At 45.3% G+C, this 22,505-nt stretch overlaps 1 protein-coding gene across 2 annotated transcripts in view; it reads left to right on the forward strand.

Moving 5' to 3' along the window:
• The first annotated feature begins 4,929 nt into the window (after positions 1 to 4,929).
• Positions 4,930 to 22,505, forward strand: part of abch1 (ATP-binding cassette, sub-family H, member 1) — an 84,645-nt gene continuing 67,069 nt past the window's right edge. Inside the window, exons 1-5 of one of the 2 annotated variants that reach the window (XM_078556522.1) lie at positions 4,930 to 5,126; positions 16,716 to 16,865; positions 17,504 to 17,663; positions 19,811 to 19,965; positions 22,163 to 22,270. In XM_078556522.1, the coding sequence (XP_078412648.1) occupies positions 16,738 to 16,865; positions 17,504 to 17,663; positions 19,811 to 19,965; positions 22,163 to 22,270 (551 nt within the window). In that variant the 5' untranslated portion in view covers positions 4,930 to 5,126; positions 16,716 to 16,737. The remainder of the gene's footprint in view (positions 5,127 to 16,715; positions 16,866 to 17,503; positions 17,664 to 19,810; positions 19,966 to 22,162; positions 22,271 to 22,505) is intronic. The other variant, XM_078556523.1, reaches the window with a different exon arrangement.

The following is a 22,505-nucleotide window of genomic DNA, read 5'->3' on the forward strand; positions in this document are numbered from 1 at the left end:
GTGACCAACCATGAAGAACTTGACTCCTCAATTTGGATAAGACGTTTGTCCAATCTTTAATTTATTTAGCACACATCGGTGATGTGTCCAGGAAGCTCAACAGCAAAACGAACTCCTGAGGAATTGGAACATCCTCATCTTTTACCTGCAAGAGTAAACGATGGAGTGCATCTGCATTTGCAATTTGACTTCCAGTCCATGAATAAAAGTATACTCAAAAGCTAAGATCAATGTCCATCATTGGACTCTAGCTGAGACTACAGCGGGTATAGCCTTGTCTTCGCCGAAAAGTCTGAATTATGACTTGTGGTCCATTATGTTAGTAAAATGATAACCATGTACAAATTGATTAAACTTTTTAACACTGAAAATGATCGCCAGGCCTTCTTTTTCAACTTGTGAGCAGTTTTTCTCTGCAGTACTAAGTGCTCTCGACACATATCCTATAGGTCGTTCTGATCCATCATCCATTCGATGGGAAAGCACTGCTCCCACTCCATAAGGTGATGCGTCACACGTTAATATCAACTCTCTTTTTGAGTCAAAATGTACAAGAAGTGTAGACAATTGTATCAACTTTTTCACTTTTGTGAAATCTTCTTCCTGTGGTGTTTGCCAAGACCATTTCTTGAGCAAGTAACACGGTGGTGCCAGTTCAGCGACATATTAGGCAAGAAACGTGCATAGTAATTGACCATCCCCAAGAATAATTTCTGTTTGGATGTATTCTTTGGTGCTGGGGCTTCTCTAATGGCTTCCACTTTCTCTTCAACTGGATGTGAATCTACCTTGGGACCTAGGTAAGTTACCTCTATTGCCTGGAATGTGCACTTTTCCTTTTTCAGTCTCACTCCAACCTGTGAAAAACGGTTCAGAACTTCTTCCAAGTTCATCAAATGTTCGTTTTCATTGAGTCCAGTCACGAGAACGTCATCCAAATAATCTACAGCATGAGCCCTCCACCTGGCTTGCTGCAAGAGACCGACGTCACCTTTGCCCACAGGAACGATCCCTATCCTCCCCTGCCAACTCAACGGCAATCTCCCCAAATTGACGGAGCTCCTGGATGTCCACCTTCCCTCCTCCCATTTGGGATCTTCCCTCCTATTGTGGGTGAGCTTGGCCTGCATGAAGACAGATAGGTGGAATGTGATGAGAAGGGATGGAGGAGAGGTTGGGAAGCATGCATGTCTGCTGCGGGTGCTGAGCCCTCCCCAGTGAGGGCTGAGGATGGGGTTTGTGCAGGACGATAGATGAGATGCTGGCGATGTTCAAGTACCCATGAGACAATCAGTGCTGATGTGCATCCCCCACGCTAATATTGTGCGAGATCCCTGAGCAGTGTAAACCTTTGAGTGCCTGATGTGTGTGTGTGAGTTTGGAGCGAGCAGAAGGTTGACTTACCCTGACGGAGCGGATTAGATCATTCATCCTCTTCCTGAATGGCAGGGCAGCTCGTTGCCGGTTGCCCAGAGCACAGGCCTCCTCTGCAACTGCCTCCCAGGCCGGCGGGGTGAGGTTGGTGGACCCCCTGGTTCCATCCCTTGGGAAAAGGACATCCCGGCATTGGCGGTGGCCTTAGATGAAAGCCTCAAGGGAGTTGTGGCTGACCCTTGGGGCTTACTGTCTCCTTTGTCCTGGGAGCCCTCTCAGGAAGTGGCGATCACACAGTTGGGTTGTAGAGAGTGAATGTGTGTGTTCGGCTCGCGTTTAAATATGGCGTCAGGACCTTCGACCCCCATTAGGGGACGGTGGGGCGGACGAATCAGTGACCACCCTGCCTCGTGATTCAGAGTGATGCTCACCAATGTATAACTAACGCACTTCCAAGTGTAAAATCGAGTGCAATGACCCTCCTTGCCGCCCAGTGGGAAATGCGCCACTTATCCCACCCACCACCACAATCTCCGGAACAGAAAATTCCACCCATTAAGCTGAACAGTGATAGAAATTAAGTCTTGCTTTTACCTCTGGACTACTTTGTTTCCCTGATGTGATCTTAATACTGAGTCTCGACTGTTAATTATTTCCTGGTATCACAGTCAGGAACCTTCTGTTCTTTAAGAAGCTCATAAATAATTTGTGACTTTTCTACTGGTCAGAGGAGAGAGGCAGAGATCTTTCTCCTTCCTAGATACAAAGAGGTGTATTTTGTCTTGAATCTCGGGAGTGAAATTCCTCCTCATCATTGTTTTAATCAAGAAACCAGCAAGCATGTGAACAGATTTGCCCAGTCATTGTGTTGACCGATTCTCTAAAACTATCAACAGGACAAATTCAATGTTTAATCCCAGGGAGTTTGTGACTGAAGGTTTGGTGAGATGTAACTGTGTCAATGTATCTTAATAGGCAACACTCACCTCTGAGTGAGAGGCGTGTGTGTTCAACACCCACTTCAAAAACTGAGCACAAAAAGCCAGGCTGACACTTCATGTGCAGTACTGAGGGAGTGCTGCACTGTCAGAGGGTCAGTATTGAGGGAGTGCTGCACTGTTGGTCAGCATGGAGGGAGTGCTGCATTGTCAGAGGGTCCGTACAGAGGGAGTGCTGCATTGTCAGAGGGTCAGTACTGAGGAAGTGCTGCACTGTTGGTCAGTATAGAGGGAGTACTGCACTGTCAGAGGGTCAGTACTGAGGGAGTGCTGCACTGTTGGTTAGTATGGAGGGAGTGCTGCATTGTCAGAGGGTCCGTACAGAGGACGTGCTGCGTTGTCAGAGGGTCAGTACTGAGGAAGTGCTGCACTGTCAGAGGGTCCGTACAGAGGGAGTGCTGCATTGTCAGAGAGTCAGTACTGAGGGAGTGCTGCACTGTCAGAGAGTCAGTACTGAGGGAGTGCCGCACTGTCAGAGGGTCAGTACTGAGGGAGTGCTGCACTGTCGGAGGGTCAGTATTGAGGGAGTGCTGCACTGTTGGAGAGTCAGTACTGAGGGAGTGCTGCACTGTTGGAGGGTCAGTATTGAGGGAGTGCTGCACTGTTGGAGAGTCAGTACTGAGGGAGTGCTGCACTGTTGGAGAATCAGTACTGAGGGAGTGACGCACTGTCGGAGGTGCCATCTTTCAGATGAGACATTGAACCAATGGTTTAAACCACCCTCTCTCAGCTGGGTGTAAAAGATCCCAAGACATTATTTTAAAGAGGAGCAGCAGTGTCACCCCCAGTGTCCTGGCCAATATTTACCCCTCAATCAACATCACAAAAAAACTGATTATCTGGTTATTATCACATTGCTATTTGTGGAGCTTGGTGTGTGTAAATTGGCTGCTGCATTTCCTACATTACAACAGTGAACACACTTCAAAAATACTTCATTGGCTGTAAAGCGCTCTGGGGCATCTGGTGGTCTTGAAAGGTGTTATAGAAATGCAAGACTTTCTTTTTCCTTTTTTCTTTTAATAGAATAGAATGAACAGACTGCTCTGTTTTTATGGGTTTCCTTCTAGTCACCCAATGGTTTACAATCTGGTTTTCCGGATGTTTCTTTATCAAAACCTAGATTATCTCCATCCATCTTAACACTGGAGGATGCTTGTCAAACTGGTGGAAGTGAGATAACCAATTCTCTCTGCAGGGACTGAGTCCCTCACATGCTGTACGTTGACATTTTGTCCCTCTTCTTGCAGCCACAAACTAAAATTCCAGCCTTTAATAAAGTAGCAAAATAGCTGAAACAGATCTCTAACATCAGTTTGTGAGCTGTGTTTTGATTATTTATGTTCTCAAAGAAAGACTTAAAGGTAGGTCATTCCTGATTCAATCTCCAAGTGATGCAATGCGAACTGAGTTAGATTGCCTGCTGGGTGATTGTGTACTCTCTTCACAACAGATTTCCACATCTAAAACACTGCCCGACTCTGTCTCTGTCTCAGCTCCTCCGCTGCTGAAACCCTCACTCCTGCCTCAACTATTCTGATTCTCTCCCGTCTGCCCTCCCACATTCGGCTCTCTGTAAACTTGAGCTCATATCCCAACGCACACCAAGTCCTGTTCCCCTATTACTCCTGGATCCAATGGCCTATACTGGATCGCTGTCTGGCAATGCCTCGATTTTAACATTCTCATCCTTGTCCTCGCCCCCTCCCTATTCCTGTAATCTCCTCCGGCTCTACAACCCTCTGAGGTCTCTGCCCTCCTCTACTTCTGCCCTTTCGAGCATCCCCGATTTTGATCACTTCACCATTGGCGGCCGTGCCTTCAGCTGCCTGGGCCCTAAGATCTGGAATTCCCTCCCTAAATCTCTGCACCTCTCTACCTGTTCCTTTAAGATACTCCTTTGGAACATCAGAAATAGGAGCAGGAGTAGGCCATTCAGCCCCTCCAGTCTGTCTCACCATTCAATATCACGTCTGATCCTACACCTCATCTCCCACCATTCCCTTAGTGTCCAAAAATCTATCGATCTCACTTTGAAAACCTGTTTCTTTGTCCAAACTCTTGGTCTCCTCTCCTACTGTCTCCCTGTGTGTCCCAGTGTCAAGTTTTGTTTGATTTTTGTTGGCGTGAAATGTTTGAGGCTGGTACGAAAATTATAGAAAAGCTGCAGCCATTACGAAAATGATTTCTGTGAGTTTCCACTTTTGGAATTCTGGGCTGCAAACATTTCTCGAGCACAAGGTAGCTCGATGTCCTCAGAAAGGCAAATTGGAAAGGCACAGATAGAGTTAATGCACATCAACATTAGCCAGTGAAGGGGTGAACTCCCTCTCGGTATAATTATTTTTATGTTTGCTGTTTAGAATTGTGTCCTGCAGTTGAGAAATGCTGAAACTCTGGTGCTCAGAGTTAAACCACCTGTGAAATAGGATCCACAGGACATAAGACACACACACACACACAATATCAGAGTGATGTACGCTTCATTGTATCCTGTGATGCATACAAGCTTAGACCTGAATAAGTGAGAGTTCCTGTTCTGGGCCCGGTTTTATTGTGGTGGAGGCAACAGAGTAGTGCAGCTCCACAGGCGGAATCTCACTGGAGCTGCTGAAGTTTCTGAGAAACGCCATCACGGGGCTTAAAATCCAAAGTCCCGAGTAACGCAAAGCCTGGAATTCTTGTTAAGGTGCAAACAACGGAACAAGCCTGCGTCCGGTGACTTCCTACCACTGCAGATGTTGTGCACCGACGGTATTTATGAGGCTGTGTAATTCTCGCACTTACCAAACCATTATTTGTGATAAATGATGAAACGGGAAAGAAAATGTGTGAAAGAATCTGACAAGTGCTCAGCAGTCGTCTTGTTAAATATAACTGCTCAGATTTTAGGAGAAATACATTTGCAGGTGAAAAGAAAGCAAATTTTCAAGAGGATATAAACATTACTCGCCTTAAAATGATGAGAAGTTACTTTCAGAGCACTGAAAAGATCAATTCAAAGAGTCTGACAGATTAGTAAACCATTTTTCATTGATACTGGAAGTCGAAGAGGGTTAAAAGATTCGTCAGGACAGTTTCAGGTGGAGTTTTAAATGGGACTGGTTTACATCAGTCTGTTCCCTTGTACCGTTACCATAAATATTCTGTAACTGTTACTGCGGTGCGCAATGACCACAATGTTGTAAATGTAAAAGTAGGTGCAAATCTAATCTGGCACAGGATAAGAAGCCTCAGATTAGGTGGACCGAGATTACTGAGGTTACGGGAGCTGTGTTAGGGTTCACCCCTTGCTCCAACATCCACCACTTCACCGGAGCCTGGGAGTGTTCCTGTTGACTGAAGAGAGACTCATATTGTTTGGACATTCAAAAAGGGCAACCCACTTAGAGCCAGGAAATTTGCCACCCGTCCTTTGCTATTCAGTGCTCCCAGGCTGGCAGAGAAGGAATTATTATTATGTTATTAATAATAGGGATTTATTATTAGGGATGTAGTTTACAAAGCAGAATCAGGTTATGTTTTACAGACCGGGTTGAATTCTTTAAGGAAGTAAAGAGGTTGCTTATTGATGTCAGACTTTGTATATTTAGAATTCTCAAAAACTTTTGACAAAAACCTCACATTAATTTTCCCAATAGATGCTACAAGAAGTATGAACTATGCATTAATTATCAACATAATGTAGATAGATAGAGTCTGAATTTTTTTTAAAGTTGGTGCTGTGACTGAGTAAAACTATGAAGGAACTGAGAAATGCACTGTGTTCAGAGTAGTTGCTAAATTAGAAGCTGTGGTTGGTATATTCTACAGCTACAAGTGACAAAGGAAGCATTGTTTTACACATTGTTTTGTGGGTGAGCAAATAATCTGTTGTATGCACAGGGAGCAGTGTAGACTGAGTTAATAGTTCCAAAGACAGATATAAACCCCAATCTGAAAACTCTCTCTTCTCTAATGGGAACTGACCTGCGTTATCTGTTATTGTGGTTTGTGGAAGTGTTTAACTGATCTGTTGCTTCAATCAAATAATAGATTTGCAGTGTGTCACCCTTGCTGCTGTAGAACATGGTATGGGCAGGATAAAAAAACTCCTGCCTATTCTAGGATAGTTCCAGGGATGAGGGATTACAGTTACATAGATGAATTGGAGAAGCTGGGGTTGTTCTCCTTAGAGCAGAGGAAGTTAAGCAAAGATTTGATAGAGGTGTTTAAAATCATGAAGGTTTTAGATTTGGAGAGAGAGGCCGAGTGGTTTAGGGAGGGAATTCCAGAGCTTAGGGCCCAGGAAGCTGAAGGCACAGCCGCCAATGGTGGAGTGATGGATATCGGGAATGTTCAAGAGGTCCAGAATGTTGTTAAATGTCACTCTGCAGCTTTGTACGAGGCAAAATGGTAGAGCAAAATCAACTTCTTGAAGCAATACTTCCATTGGATGGACGGGAAGAAATTGAGGATAATTTATAAAATCTCCTTTGTTAGAAATGATTGCAAATAAAATAATATTAGGCATCAGCTCTGAGTCGGAGAAAACAAAATATAAGCTGAAGGCTTTCTGAAATAAAACAGCTTCAATAAGGAAGTAAATGCAGAAGGAGTCTTTCCCAAAATGCTGAAATTATAAGTGGACATTAAATGTGCTTCAATAAAAGTACAATGGTTTTCTTCAATCCCTTTTACAGTAATTATCATGTTTTTAGCATAGAGAAGTCTTTCTCAAGTACTTCAGAGTTGTGACAAGGTGGAAGGAGGGAGACTGGAGGGGAAGGTGGAGAGAACAGTTGTATCATCGGCTTCTAGGAGGCTTTTTAAGGTGGAGAGAGATGCAGGACAACAAAGAGGTTTATAAAGCGAGTCCCAGAAGGATCTGCTACCAGTGAGAGAATGCACAGGAAACCAGAGCTGGAGAATATAGATTATGAGTAAGATATAGAACTGAGGGAAGTTGTTCTAGGGGTTCCCTCATCAACCCTCCCCACACTCAAGTTCGTGACACCAGATTTACAAGTGTATGGCTTGAACAGAATGACCGGTGAGACAAGTTTCCTCTGATTATTCACAATTGCTTTACTTAATCACCCACAACCCCACAGTACAAAATTTAAAACAACCTATTCCCAGTACTACCCGACACAAAGTCTTTGTGAAGCTTACAAAAATGCTAACGCCACACAAAATCCCCCCGGCTTGGGTTTAAACTTATAAAAACACAAGCAAAACGCCACGTCCTGTCCTGAAACCTCAAGAAAACATCCTCAGACCCATATCACCAAGATATGGCTGAAACAAGTTACAAGGTACCGGCAAAAAACACCACGTTTACGCCCCAAACCTTCACCAAACCCTCAAACCAATATCACTACGACATGGCTGAAACTTAAAATCCCCAACATGGCTGATCTGTCCGGTGTAGAATGTAGGCCTGAGTCCAGCCCTGACCCTCCTTCCAACTGCAGCCCAGATACTCAGAGCTGCTCATCTTTTATAATAATTTAACTCAAACATGTCAAAACACACTTCCTGTTGTTCCAATGTCCATTTAGTTGATTCCACGCAAAGTCCAGACAAATGTCATCAGCTCCTGCTGGTTGAAACAATATGGGGTTTTCCATGGAAGATCTATCCAGATGAATATCATCAGTTCTCATTGTATGAGCGATTCTCCTGCTGTTTGAGGTGACACAGGATATCATTGTCAAAGTTCAGCAGCGTTTTAATGTCCTCAGTGAGCACTGTATTCAAACTGTCAATTGTTTCTGTGACATTCTGCAGCATTATTCCCGTTCTACCCCACCCAGCAGTCAGTTCATTGTCACAGGAATTATACAGAAGTAGATCCTTGAACAACATGACAGTGATCTGCTTTAGCAAGAACAAAGTTGTCAGGCCTGTCATCCAGTGTCGGCCCTGTCATCCAGTGTCAGCCCTGTCATCCAGTGTCAGTCTTGTCAATCCATTGCCAGTCCTGTCATCCAATGTCAGCCCTGCCTTCCAGTGCCATCCCTGTCATCCGATGTCAGTTCTGTCTTCCAGAGACAGCCCTGTCATCGATTGTCAGCCCCATCATCCAGTGTCAGTGCGGTCTTCCAGTGTCAGCCCTGTCATTGATTGTCAGCCCTGCCTTCCAGTGTCAGTTATGTCATCCAGTGTCAGCCCTGTTTTCCAGTGTCAGTTATGTCATCCAGTGTCAGCCCTGTTTTCCAGTGTCAGTTATGTCATCCAGATTCAGTCCTGTCTTCCAGTGTCAGGTCTGTCTTCCAGTGTCAGCCCTGTCTTCCAGTGTCATTTCTGTCTTCCAGTGTCAGTCCTGTCATCCAGTGTCAGTCTTGTCAATCCATTGCCAGTCCTGTCATCCAATGTCAGCCCTGTCATCCAGTGTCAGCCCTGCCTTCCAGTGTCATCCTTGTCATCCGGTGTCAGTTCTGTCTTCCAGAGACAGTCCTGTCATCGATTGTCAGCCCCATCATCCAGTGTCAGCCCTGTCATTGATTGTCAGCCCTGCCTTCCAGTGTCAGTTATGTCATCCAGTGTCAGTCCTGTCTTCCAATGTCAGTTATGTCATCCAGTGTCAGCCCTGTCATCCAGTGTCAGTTGTGTCTCACAAGGCTGGCTCTGTCTTCCAGTGTCAGCCCTGTCTTCCAGTGTCAGCCCTGTCTTCCAGTGCCAGTCCTGTCTTCCAGTGTCAGCCCTGTTTTCCAGTGTCAGTTATGTCATCCAGATTCAGTCCTGTCTTCCAGTGTCAGTTCTGTCTTATAAGAATGGCTCTGTCTTCCAGTGTCAGCCCTGTCTTCCAGTGTCAGCCCTGTCTTCCAGTGCCAGTCCTGTCTTCCAGTGCCAGTCCTGTCTTCCAGTGTCAGCCCTGTCTTCCAGTGTCAGCCCTGTCATCCAATGTCAGTTGTGTCTCACAAGGCTGGCTCTGTCTTCCAGTGTCAGCCCTGTCTTCCAGTGTCAGCCCTGTCTTCCAGTGCCAGTCCTGTCTTCCAGTGTCAGCCCTGTTTTCCAGTGTCAGTTATGTCATCCAGATTCAGTCCTGTCTTCCAGTGTCAGTTCTTTCTTATAAGAATGGCTCTGTCTTCCAGTGTCAGCCCTGTCTTCCAGTGTCAGTCCTGTCTTCCAGTGTCAGCCCTGTCTTCCAGTGTCAGTCCTATCTTCCAATGTCAGTTCTGTCTTCCAGTGTCAGCCCTGTCTTCCAGTGTCAGTCCTATCTTCCAATGTCAGTTCTGTCTTCCAGTGTCAGCCCTGTCTTCCAGTGTCAGTCCTATCTTCCAATGTCAGTTCTGTCTTCCAGTGTCAGCCCTGTCTTCCAATGTCAGTTCTGTCTTCCAGTGTCAGCCCTGTCATCCAGTGTCAGCCCTGTCATCCAGTGTCAGTCTTGTCTTCCAGTGTCAGTCCTGTCTTCCAGCGTCAGTCGTGTCTCACAAGGCTGGCTCTGTATTCCAGTGGTATCTCCGTGCTGTTCTACATTTGAGCAAAGTGGGAATCTCAGCCCCCGTCCACTGTGTCAGTGTGAGACTGTCAATAACCAATGTTTAGCCTCACATAAATCTTAAGGTGTTCCCAAACAGGAATGTTTTTCCCTTAAGTTAATAGCCATGTGAAGCGATGTGTGTCTTGCAAGCATTTTGGTGCTAGTGCGATTTCAGATGAACACCATTAACATAAAAGGTGAATGCCAAGGGCTGACAGTAGAGGGAAGGTTGCTGATGTGTGTGTGCAGTCTGAATAGTCATCATGAATGACAGGAAAGTAGAGTTGAGGCCACATGGTCTTATCAAATGGCAGAGTAGGCTTGAGGGGCCGAGTGGCCTACTTCTCTTAATTCGTATGTTTGCCTGTCTCCTGAACCCTCAGAGTTTCCACGGGCACCACAATTTACACCTGGTCTCATCCTTGTTTTCAAATCCCTCCATGGCCTCGCCCCTCCCTTTCTCTGTAATCACCTCCAGCCCCATAACCTCCCAAGATATCGACACTCTCATCCTGGCCTCTTGAGCATCCCCAATTTGAATTGTTCCGCCACCGGCGGCCATGCCTTCAGCTGCCTGGGCTCTAAGTTCTGTATGTTCCTCCCTAACCGCCCCCCCACCCCCACCACCTCACTCAGCTCATTATGACGCTCCTTAAAACCCATCCCTTTGACCAAGCGTTTGTGGCTCGGTTGGTAATTGCTCCTGTGAAGCACCTTGAGGTGTTTTATTACATTAAAGGTGCTACATAAATGCAAGTTGTTGCATATCTGTGCAAAAACAGGAATTGCCCACACCAGATAGGATTGTGGATTGGACTCTGCAGGAAGTGGTTTTCTAATACGAGAGTTCAGACAAAGGGATTGTGTTGAAGGAGGGTCGAGGATTATTCAAGGGGTGGGGGAGGGGAACTGACAGCTACAGGAAACCCTTTGGACCACTGTAGCTGTCCAATAGATACAGAATCCAAGAATCGTTACTGTGTAGAAGGAGGCCATTTGGCCCATCGTGTCTCTGAGCATTTTAACTTAGTGCCAACCTCCTGCCTTTCTCCAGTAACCCTGCACATTGTTTCTATTTAAATAATCATCCAATGCCCTCTGGAATGCCTCAGTTGAACCTGCCTCCACCACAATTCCAGGCAATGCATTCCAAACCCTAATTACTCGCTGTGTGGAAAAGTTTTCTCTCACCTCGTGTTTGCTTCTTTTGCAAAACGCTTTAAAACTGTGCCATCTGGTTCTCAATCCGTTTACGAGCAGAAACAGTTTCTCACTATCTACTCTGTCCAGACCCTTCAAGATTTTGATAACATCTATCAAGTCTCCTCTTAGCCTTCACTCTCAGGAAAACAATCCCAACTTCTCCGATCTTTCCTTATAACTGAAGTGTCTCATCCCTGGAACCATTCTCGTAAACCTCTTCTGCACTTTCTCCAATGTGTTCACATCCCTCCTACAGTGTGGCGCCCAGAACTGTACACGTTACTCCAGCTGTGGTCTAACCAGTGTTGTATATAAATTCATCATAACTTCCCTGCTCTTGTACTGTATGCCCTTATTAATGAAGCCTAGAATACTGTATGCTGTAGAAACAGCTCTTTCTACCTGTCCTACCACCTTTAATGACTTATGTACATATACTCCCAGGTCTCTCTGCTCCTGCACACCCTTTAGAATAGTATTCTTTATTTTACACTGTCTCTCCATGTTCTTTGTACCAAAGTGTCTCACCTCACACTTCTCTGCATTGAAATTCATCTGCCACCTATCTGCCCACTCCACCAATGTGTCAATGTCCTTTTGAAGTTCTACACTGTCCTCCTCACAGTTTACAATTCTCCCAAGTTTTGTGTCATACGCAAACTTTGAAATTATCCCCTGCACACCAAGATCTAGACCATTAATATATATCAGGAAATGCAAGGGTCCCAATACTGACCCTTGGGGAAGTCCACTACAAACCTTCTCCCAGCCCGAAAAATACCCATTAACCATTACCCTCTATTTCCTCTATCCCTCAGCCAATTTTGTATCCACATTGCTACTGTCCCTTTTATTCCATGACCTATAACTTCCCTCACATGTCTGTTGTCTGGCACAGTATCGAATGTCTTTTGGAAGTCCATATATACCACATCAACTACCTTGCCCTCATCAACCATCTGTTACCTCTTCAAAAAACTCCAGCAAGTTAGTTAGACATGATTTTTCTTTAACAAATCCATGCTGACTCTTCCAAATCAATCCAAATTTTTCCAAGTGACTCTTAATTCTATCCCGGATAATTGTTTCTAGAAGTTTCCCCACCACCAAAGTTAAACTGACTGGTCTGTAATTGCCGGGCAGATCTTTACAACCTTTTTTGAACAAGGACGTAATGTTTGCAATTCTCCAGTCCTCCGGCACCTCCCCCGAATCCAGGGAACATTGAAAGATTTTTGCCAGTGCCTCTGTAATTTCCACTCTCACTTCCTTCGATACTCTTGGATGCATCTCATCCGGTCCCGGTGCCTTATCAACTTTAAGTACTGACAGCTTATCCAATACCTCCTCCTTATCTATTTTAAACCCTTCTAGTGACTAAGTTTCCTCCTCTGTCATCATGACCTGGGCAGTATCTACCTGCTTGGTAAAGACAGATGCAAAGGATTCATTTAATGCCTCTTACCTCTGTGTAAATCCCCTTTTTGGTCCCTAATCGGTCTACTCCTCCTTTTACCATCCTTCTACTATCGATGTGCTTATAGAATACTTTGGGATTTCCTTTTGTGTTAGCTGCCAGTCTTTGTTCATAATCCCTCTTTGCTTCTCGTGTTTGCTTTTTCACATCCCTTCTGAACCTTCTATATTCAGCTCGGTTCTCAAATTGTATTTGCTACCTGACACCTGTCGTAAGCACACTTTTTCTTACAATGTCGGAGGGATACGAGGTGGATGGCGCCATTTCATCAGCGGAGGAAGGAGCTGAGTAACAATGAATGATGCGGAGGGAGGGCCTACCCAGCGGGTGAGAGTACATGAACAGGAGAGTGAAGGGCTTGTACAGGCAGCTACCTCTGCAGCTGTGACCAGGAGTTCTCAGTGAAATATTACCTGGTTCAGTTCTCTGGGAACCGTCCAAGGAGTCAGATAAAACCAAAAAAAAACAGAAACATGTAATTCCCCCAAACATTAATGAACATTTGGAATAAGGGGAGCCGAAGGATTTCATCCCGAGACTGAAACAGAGAAAAGGTTTGGAAGTGATCGTTGTGAGCTGGGTGAAATGAGGTCATAAATAAGATCATTTTTTACATGAAGATCAACGCCAGTAATTTCTGGACAGATTTGTAAACAGAGTCTGAATTTTCAATCTTGGGTTTGAAGAAACAATTCCTGGGCAGATACTTGGCTGGTTTTGTGAAGCTGTTTTGCCTCAGTAACATGCAGAACTTGAGTGAGTTCAGGAGAGTCTGTGCAGGGTCAGTGATTATCAACCAACAATATCATTTTCAAAATCTTTCTTAAAAGCAAATATCCAAATCAGTTTAAAATATTTCTGAATTTATGAAGCAGCTTCCAGTCACAAGATAATAGTTTCTTCAAAGAATATACTTTATTCATAAAATTTGTAAAAGTACATTACATAACAGTTCAAGTCTGACATTACATCAAATGCGATACAGTTCAACTTCTCTCTATATGTGAGTCTCTGAGTTGCCTCATTACACTAACAATCACAGCTTATATTTACAACTTTCATTTACATTTCATATCAGGCAATCTCTGTTGCCTACAGCCTGAGGGCATTAACATGGTTTCCAGCCCCTTAGGGTACCCTAGTGGGTGAGCCTTACACTGTGACCTTTCCCCATTGAGCCTTTGCAGTGGCTGCTCCAGGCTTTAGTGTGCCACTTATCACGTAGTCCTGGCTACAACCGCATGATAATGCCCCTATCGGGAATATGAGTGGCACCAGAGAGGGATTGAGCAGCTCCCGAGGCTGTGTAAGAGGAGAAAACCCCTTGCCTGGAGATGTCGAGCATTGTCCGTGGTTTGATTCCTCCACATCACTGAGGAACTGTCTCCCTGTTGTGCAGGTTGTTTGCAGCTTCTGATAGGCTCTGTAAAACTGGGTGAAGGGTCAGCAGAAGAGAGAGAACAGAAGGTGTGGGCCGCTGCAAAACCAAAAATGAAAATGAGCATGAATTGCAGAATATGTGAGTGCTGCACATGCAATAGGCAATCAAACCACTTGGTGGAGCTGTCAGTAGTGAGATAGCTCACAACAGTAACACTGACCCTTTCCCTCTCATTAGAATGAGGTGTTGATGCTATAGACTGGATTTCTGCCCTGTTAAATGGTGGCAATGGCCCTTTGACAGTAAATGCACTGGTTTTGAATTAAGAACATAAGAAATAGGAGAAGGAGGAGCCCCTCGAACCTGCTCCACCATTCAACAAGAACATGGCTGATCTTCTCCCATAACTCCACTTTCTCACCCTATACCCATATTTATAACATCCAGGATGTTAAGAAAGCAATTAGGAGAGCAAAGAGGGGATATGAGAAAGCTCTGGCTGGTAAAAGTAGGGAAAATCCCAAGATATTCCAAAGTATATCAATGGGAAGAGGAAACCAGGGAAAGAGTAGGGCCCATTAGGGACCAAGAGGGCAATCTATGGTTGGAGCCAGAGGACATTGCTAGAGTGTTGAACGAATACTTCACTTCTGTCTTCACCCAAGAGAATGAGGATGAAGGTATGGAACTCGGGGAGAGAGACTGCGAGGTTCTTGAGCAAATTGATATAGGGACTGACAAGGTATTGGAGGTGTTGGCAGGCTTAAAAGTGGGCAAATCTCCAGGTTCAGGTGATTTGTGTCCCAGACTGCTGAGGGAGGCAAGGGAGGTGATCGCAGCGGCTCTGACCCAAATTTTTAATTCCTCTCTGGCCACAGGGGAGGTGCCAGAGAACTGGAGAACAGCTAATTTGGTTCCGCTATTTAAGAAGGGTTGTAGAGATAAGCCAGGGAACTACAGACCAGTGAGTCTCACGTCAGTGGTAGGGAAACTATTGGAGAAAATTCTGAAGGAGAGAATCTATCTCCACTTGGAGAGGCAAGGTTTGATCAGGGATAGCATGGCTTTGTCAGAGGGAGGTCATGCCTAACAAATTTGATTGAATATTTTGAGGAGGTGACCAGGTGTGTAGGTGAGGGTAGTGCAGTTGATGTAGTTTACATGGACTTCAGCAAAGCCTTTGACAAGGTCCCACATAGGAGAGTTGTAAAGAAGGCAAATGCACATGGGATACAGGGTAATTTGATAAGGTGGATTCAAAATTGGCTTAGTTGTAGGAGACAGAGGGTGATGACAGAAGGATGCTTTAGTGATTGGAAGCCAGTGTCCAGTGGCGTACCACAGGGATCGGTGCTGGGTCCCCTATTATTCGTCATTTATATAAACGACATAGATGACTATGTTGGGGGTAGGATTAGTAAGTTTGCAGATGACACAAAGATTGGCTGGGTGGTTAACAGTGAAGTTCAGTGTCTTGGGCTACAGGAAGATATAGACGGGATGGTCAAATGGGCAGATAAGTGGCAGATGGAATTTAACTCTGAAAAGTGTGAGGTGATACACTTTGGAAGGAATAATTTGACAAGGAAGTTCTGAGGAACAAAGAGACCTTGGCGCGCGTGTCCATAGATCTCTGAAGACGGAGGGGCATGTTAGAGGGGTGGTGAAAAAGGCATTTGGGACACTTGCCTTTATCAGTCGAGGCATTGATTACAAAAGTAGGGAGGTCATGTTGGATTGTATAGAACCTTGGTGAGGCTACAGCTGGAGTACTGTGTGTAGTTCTGGTCGCCACATTATAGGAAGGATGTGATTGCACTAGAGGGGTTGCAGAGGAGATTCACCAGGATGTTGCCTGGGATGAAACATTTAAGTTATGAAGAAAGGTTGGATAGACTTGGGTTGTTTTCGTTGGAGCAGAGAAGACTGAGGGGCGACCTGATTGAGGTTTACAAGATTATGAGGGGCATGGACAGGGTGGATAGGGAGCAGCTGTTCCCCTTAGTTGAAGGGTAAGTCACGAGGGGACATAAGTTCAAGGTGAGGGGCAGGAGGTTTAGGGGGGATGTGAGGAAAAACTTTTTTACCCAGAGGGTGGTGACGGTCTGGAATGCGCTGCCTGGGAGGGTGGTGGAGGTGGGTTGCCCCACATCCTTTAAAAAGTACCTGGATGAGCACTTGGCATGTCATAACATTCAAGGCTACGGGCCAAGTGCTGGTAAGTGGGATTAGGTAGGTCGGTCAGGTGTTTCTCACGAGTCGGTGCAGACTCGATGGGCCGAAGGGCCTCTTCTGCACTGTGAGATTCTGTGATGTTACAGAACTGCAGGAAGATGGATGTAGTCTCCTATAATTGGTACAATAACTACAATCAGTCACTGAATCAATGAATGTGTAGAAAATTTAAAAATTAAGTTGCCCTAACAATTAAAACAATCAAGGTCATTATCGCTGGATCTTTAACTTTCTTTTGTGGATCAGGGGTGATGGGATAATTGATCGTTAACAACCTGGGCTTTAATATGCAGGTTTGATTCACTGCTTGAGGTGTTAGCTGTGGCTCAGTCCATAGCACCCTTGCCTTTGAATCAGAGGGTTGTGGGTTCATGTCCCACTCCCGGAAACCAAGAACTGTGATTGTACTCGAAAGAGTTACAATCTGTGACTGTTGATAACTTGAAATAATTTTTGATTCACTGCTCTGCATTGAAAATACATTTTTATGCTTGCTGAGAAACATAAACTATCTTTCCTTATATTTTAATTTATTTCCAGTTCTAATGAAATTTATCTTTAATTTCTTTTTTACTTTAGCAGTTTTGATGAACAAGACATTATGCCAATGTATCCAGGCGCAGCCAATGACATCAGCCAGCCTGTTATTGAGTGTAGGGGAGTCTGTATGTCCTATAGAAAGCTGAATGTGCTCAATAACCTTAACCTCACTCTGTCACAGGGGAAGATGTAAGTATTGCTGCTGGGTTATATCTGAAAGGATTGCTGTTGCATTATCACAAATTTATTTTAAAAACTTCTTTCAGCTAATTGACCTAGAAGTTCTGGCCTCAAAATTCATTCTCTGCCCCTTTTTCCACTGATGTAATTCAGGGCACGTAATCATCCAATATGGGGGGCATTCCAGGCCGGAAAGGTTGAACAATGTGTCCTGGGTCAGTGCCTGAGACATTAGTCCCATTTGTATCAAACCTGCTTCACCTGGGCTCTGAGCCATTATGACATGCCCAGCTCAATATGGAGGTCACTGCGCCTCAGGTGTAGCTCAGACACAGGAAATCACAGCCCAATAAGGATAAATTTTTCCCTTCATTTTACACCAGAAAACATGTCAAAATGAGGTGGAATTTCTTTCCCCCTTCTAGCTCTGTTGACTTTTTTTTTCCAGATTTGGAGCATTTCCAACGTTAAGGAGCAGAGAGGAAGTGTGGTGATGTTTTACTTAAAGTTCTTAATACAGAAAGAGTCTAAAGACATAACATGTTGCATCCCAGGTTATGGTGAACAGTATAACGTATTCTAGTGAGTTAGCAGGGATATGCAGAATGTGTATGAAGTGTGTGCACTGATAAATCTGTTTCACATAGATACGGACTGTTGGGTCCCAGTGGCTGTGGGAAAACAACATTTTTGCGTTGTGCTTTGGGAAGATTATGCATCTCAAAGGGAACAATTACAGTCCTGGGAAAACCTCCAGCATTCCCGGGACATGAGGTACCAGGCAGGATGGTGGGATACATGCCCCAGGTACAAATCTTCATGTATCTTTAAACTTTGAAAAGGTTATTGGTTTCAGTGGCTCAGACAGCCAATGATTATATATTCTGTTATAGAAAGTACTCATAAAACAGGGAAGCCAGCTTGGATTTCTTAAGGGAAAATTATGTTTAACTAACTTGCTTAAGTTCTTTGAAGAGGTAACAGAGAGGATTGATGAGGGTAATGCTGTTGATGTGGTGTACATGAACTTCCAAAAGGCATTTGTTAAAGTGCCACACAACACACTTGTGAGAAAGGCTACAGCTCATGGAATAAAAGGGACAGTAGCAACATGAATACGAAATTGGCTGAGTGACAGGAAGCAGAGAGTAATGGTTAATGGATGATTTTCAGGCTGGAGGAAGGTTTGTAGTGGAGTTCCCCAGGGGTCAGTGTTGGGACCCTTGCTTGTCCTGATGTTTATTAATGACATAAACCTTGGTGTACAGGGCACAATTTCAAAATTTGAGGACAATACAAAATTTGGAAGCAATGTGAATTGTGAGGATAGTGTAAAAATTCAAAAGGACATAGGTTGGTGGAATGGGAGGACAAGTAGAAGATGAAGTTAATGCAGAGAAATGGAAAGTGATTCATTTTGGTTGGAAGAACATGGATAGACAATATAAAATAAAGAGTACGATTCTAAAAGGGGTGCAGGAGCAGAGGGACCTGGGTATTTTTGTGCACAAATTGTTGAAGGTGGCAAGGCAGGTTGACAGCATGGTTAAAGCATCCTGGGCTTTATTAATAGGGGCATAGAGTACAAGAGCAAGGAAGTTATGTTAAACCTGTATAAAACACTGGTTCTGCCTCAACTGGAGTATTGCGTCCAATTCTCATGTCGCACTTTAGGAAGGATGTGAAGGCATTGGAGAGAGCGCAGAAAAGGTTCACGAGAATCTGGTTCCAGGGTTGAGTAATTTCAGTTATGAAGATAGATTAGAGAGGTTGAGACTGTTTTCCTTGGAGAAGAGAAGGTTCAGAGGAGATTTAAAATGGGGTTCTAGAGAGAGTAGATAGTGAGATACTGCCCCCTTTCACGGAAGGGTCGAGAACACAAGGGCACAGGTTGAAGGTAATTAGCAAAGGAAGCAATGGCAACATGAAGAAGAAGTGGTTAGGACCTGGAAAGCATTGCCTGAGACTGTGGCGGAGGCAGGGCCAATCGAGACTTTCAAGGTGGAATGGATTATTATCTGTAAAGGAAGAATGTGTAGGGCTCAGGGGAGAAGTGCGGGGAGTGGCACAGCACAGACATGACAGACCGAATGACCCCCTTCTGTGCTGTGACCATTCTGTGACTCTGGTGGGTGCAGATACAAGTGGGTCATGTATTTTGATGGGAAGAGTGAGCAGAGACAATACAAACAAATGGGTAACAATTTTAAAGATGAGAGAGAGAGAGACCTGGGGGTGTTTGAGTGCAAGTTCTTGAAGCAGGCAGGACAAGTTAATAGACCAGTTTATAAAGTACCTGGGATCCTGAATAAACATCAGCAGAAAGGACAAAAACCAAAAAGTTAAACTAAACCTTTCTAAAACACTCATTGTGTCCACTGTACAGTGTCATGTCCAACTCTGAGCACCACCCTTTATGAAGGATGTGAAAGGTTTGGAGAAAGAACAGAGGGGTTTACAGAACTGGGAGACTAGAGAACCTGGGATTCTTCTCCTTAGGGCAGAGAAGGTCAAGAGGAGATTTGATAGAGGCGTTCCAAATCATGAAATGTTTAGCTAGAGTCAATAAGGGGAAACTGTTTCAATGGCTGAAGGGCTGATCAGCAGTGGGAACTGATTTAAGATGTTAGGCAGAAGAACCACTAGGAAAATCCCTTTTGCACGAAGAGCGTTTAGGGTTTGAAATGCATTGCCGGGTAAGGTGGTGAAGATTCAATGTATCCTTCGAAAGGGAATTGGATAAATACTTAAAGGTGAAAAAGATTGCAGGGAGATAGACAAAGAGTGGGGGAGTGGGATTAACTGGATTACTCTCTAACAGAGCTGGTGCAGACTGGCTGGGCTGAATGGCCTCCTTTCGTGCTGTACTGTTGTATGATCCTATGAAGTTTCTTTGTTCCAAATTGCTCCTGTATGATATCAATTAAATACTCACTTGGTTTGAACTCAAACAGGAATTAGCGTTATACAATGAGTTCGGCATTACAGACACATTTTGGTTCTTTGGGCGAATATATGGCCTGATCAGCAAAGACATCGAAAGTCGTCTCTCATTCCTTGTTAAGTTTCTCAATCTTCCTGACAAGAATCAACTTGTCAAACATCTCAGGTATGTGTGTTTTTATGATAAGTGTATTTGAGTTAAAGAGGCAGCAGCTCCTCGGGGAGGAGTGTACCCATCACACCCCCAGCTCCAACCTTGTCTTTCCACAAGTTCCTATCTCATCCCATAGAATTAGCAGTTAAACCTCGCTTTGTACTAATTGTGGTTTATATGAAATTTCAACTAAATATCTAATGACCTTTAATACTCCGGGGAGCGAGGGATTGAAATGATAAACTCTCACATTTTTCCCGACTTCACTCTCAGAATGAAAAACCAGAGGAGGCAACTTAGAAAAAGCATTTCAATTACACCTGGGAGGGGGGAGGGGAGAGGACAAGGTGGAGGGAGGGGGGAGTGGAGAGGGATGGGAGGGAGAAGTGGATGAGGGAAGGGAGATAGGGAGAGGTGAGTGAGGGGAGAGGGATGCAGGAGAGGTGGGTGAGGGAAGGGAGATAGGAGGGAGAGGTGAGTGAGGAGAGACGGATGCGGGAGAGGTGGGTGAGGGAAGGGAGATAGGAGGGAGAGGTGAGTGAGGAGAGAGGGTTGCGGGAGAGGTGGGTGAGGGAAGGGAGATAGGAGGGAGAGGTGAGTGAGGGGAGAGGGATGCAGAGAGGTGGGTGAGGGAAGGGAGATAGGAGGGAGAGGTGAGTGAGGAGAGACGGATGCGGGAGAGGTGGGTGAGGGAAGGGAGATAGGAGGGAGAGGTGAGTGAGGAGAGAGGGTTGCGGGAGAGGTGGGTGAGGGAAGGGAGATAGGAGGGAGAGGTGAGTGAGGGGAGAGGGATGCAGAGAGGTGGGTGAGGGAAGGGAGATAGGAGGGAGAGGTGAGTGAGGGGAGAGGGATGCAGAGAGGTGGGTGAGGGAAGGGAGATAGGAGGGAGAGGTGTGAGGGGAGAGGGATGCAGGAGAGGTGGGTGAGGGAAGGGGGAATTGGGGGAGGGGGGAAGGGATGGAGGGTGATGGGAATGTGGGTGAGGAAAGAACGATGGGAGAGGGAGAAGAAGGTGGGTGAGAGGGATGGAAGGGGGGGAAACAAGGGGAGGGGAGAGGGATGGGAAGTGGAAGGGGAGGGGAGGTGGGTGAGGGGAGAGGGATGAGGCAGGGTGGTGGAAGAGAAGGTGGGGTAGGGAGGGATAGAAGTGATGGGTGAGAGGGATGGGAGGGGGAGTTGGGGGGAGGGGAAGGGGAAGGGGTGGTAGATGAGGGGATAGGGATGGGAGGGAAGGGGGAGGTAGGAGAGGGAGGGGAGGGGGTAGAGGAGGGTGAGGTGGGGGAGAGGGAGGTAGGAGAGGGGCGTGAGGGGATGGGGATATGGGGGAGGGAGGGTGGAAGAGAGGGAGGTAGGGGAGGGGAGGAGAGTGAGGCGATAGGGGGAGGGGAAGGGAAAGAAGAGGGGGAGAGGGAGGTAGGGGAGGGGAGTGAGGCGATGGGGAGGAGGGGAGGGGGAGAGGGAAGCCAGGGAGGGGAGTGAGGGGATGCAGAGGTGGTGGAGAGGATAGGGATGGGGGTGGTGGGGTGTGCACCTGCTCACTCCTAGTCAGGCTTTCTATAAAGAGGTAAATATGGGAGGTGGAATATTGGGGTGGAGGAGAATTTGATGGGTATAAAGTCTATCAGAGCAGCCAGTTCTGGTGTAAGATTGTTAATCTGTTCAGCTGCAGCACCCAGAGAATAGGAAGGAGAGAGTGTCGATGACAATGTCAACAGTTTGACACCAAAGAGATGCTTCTGGTCTGGATTACCAAAACATTAATTGAAATTTCAAAACATGCAAATTGCCATCTGAATAATCATCAATTTATACATTTTCTGATACCTAAATGCAGAAATTAAAGTTCCACCTTAATTTAAAAAGTGAAGAAAAAGCAGAATTGCTGTCACATTTCCAAAGTGTGGTGGTGAAATCCATGCGGAAGATTTGATATTAAAATTAACCCTGAACTCCTCCCCCAACTCGAAATCCCACCCATGGCGGGAAATCCACTGACGTTTCCATGGAACCGAGTTTGGTTAAAGGTTTGGGAAGTTTTTTTTTTGCAGCCGACATGTTTTATATTTAACATGTGGCCACTTGCCTGTCCGTGTTGTTGTGAGAATCCATTTACATCCGCATTTATCTCCAAAGAGTTTTCTGTCAGAAAGTCGCTCTAATTATCAGTAACAAACGGTTTGATTGATCAGTGGGTTCTGATTTTTCTCAGTGACGGTCAGAAACGGCGAGTATCGTTGGCAGTTGCTCTATTCCACAAGCCCCAGCTCCTCTTACTGGATGAACCAACTGTCGGAGTGGATCCCATATTACGAGCCAGGTATTTAATACAGAGCTGGATTACCCAGCCTGTTCCCAGAGCTTTTACTGAGAAGCCAAAATGCAGTTTCCTCTCATCGGCTTTTACTCGTGTGCAAATTTTTTGGGAGAAAATTAAACATTTGTAGCGAATTACATCTTAAAACTGCCTGTTGCAAGTGTCTTTATTTGGAGTCTTTGTGTCGATCAGCTGTTGGACGCTGTCCTGTCTGGGACACCCATTAGACTCACTTCCC

This window comes from Cetorhinus maximus, chromosome 14 (assembly GCF_964194155.1).
Source record: "Cetorhinus maximus chromosome 14, sCetMax3.hap1.1, whole genome shotgun sequence".
Lineage (NCBI taxonomy): Eukaryota > Metazoa > Chordata > Chondrichthyes > Lamniformes > Cetorhinidae > Cetorhinus > Cetorhinus maximus.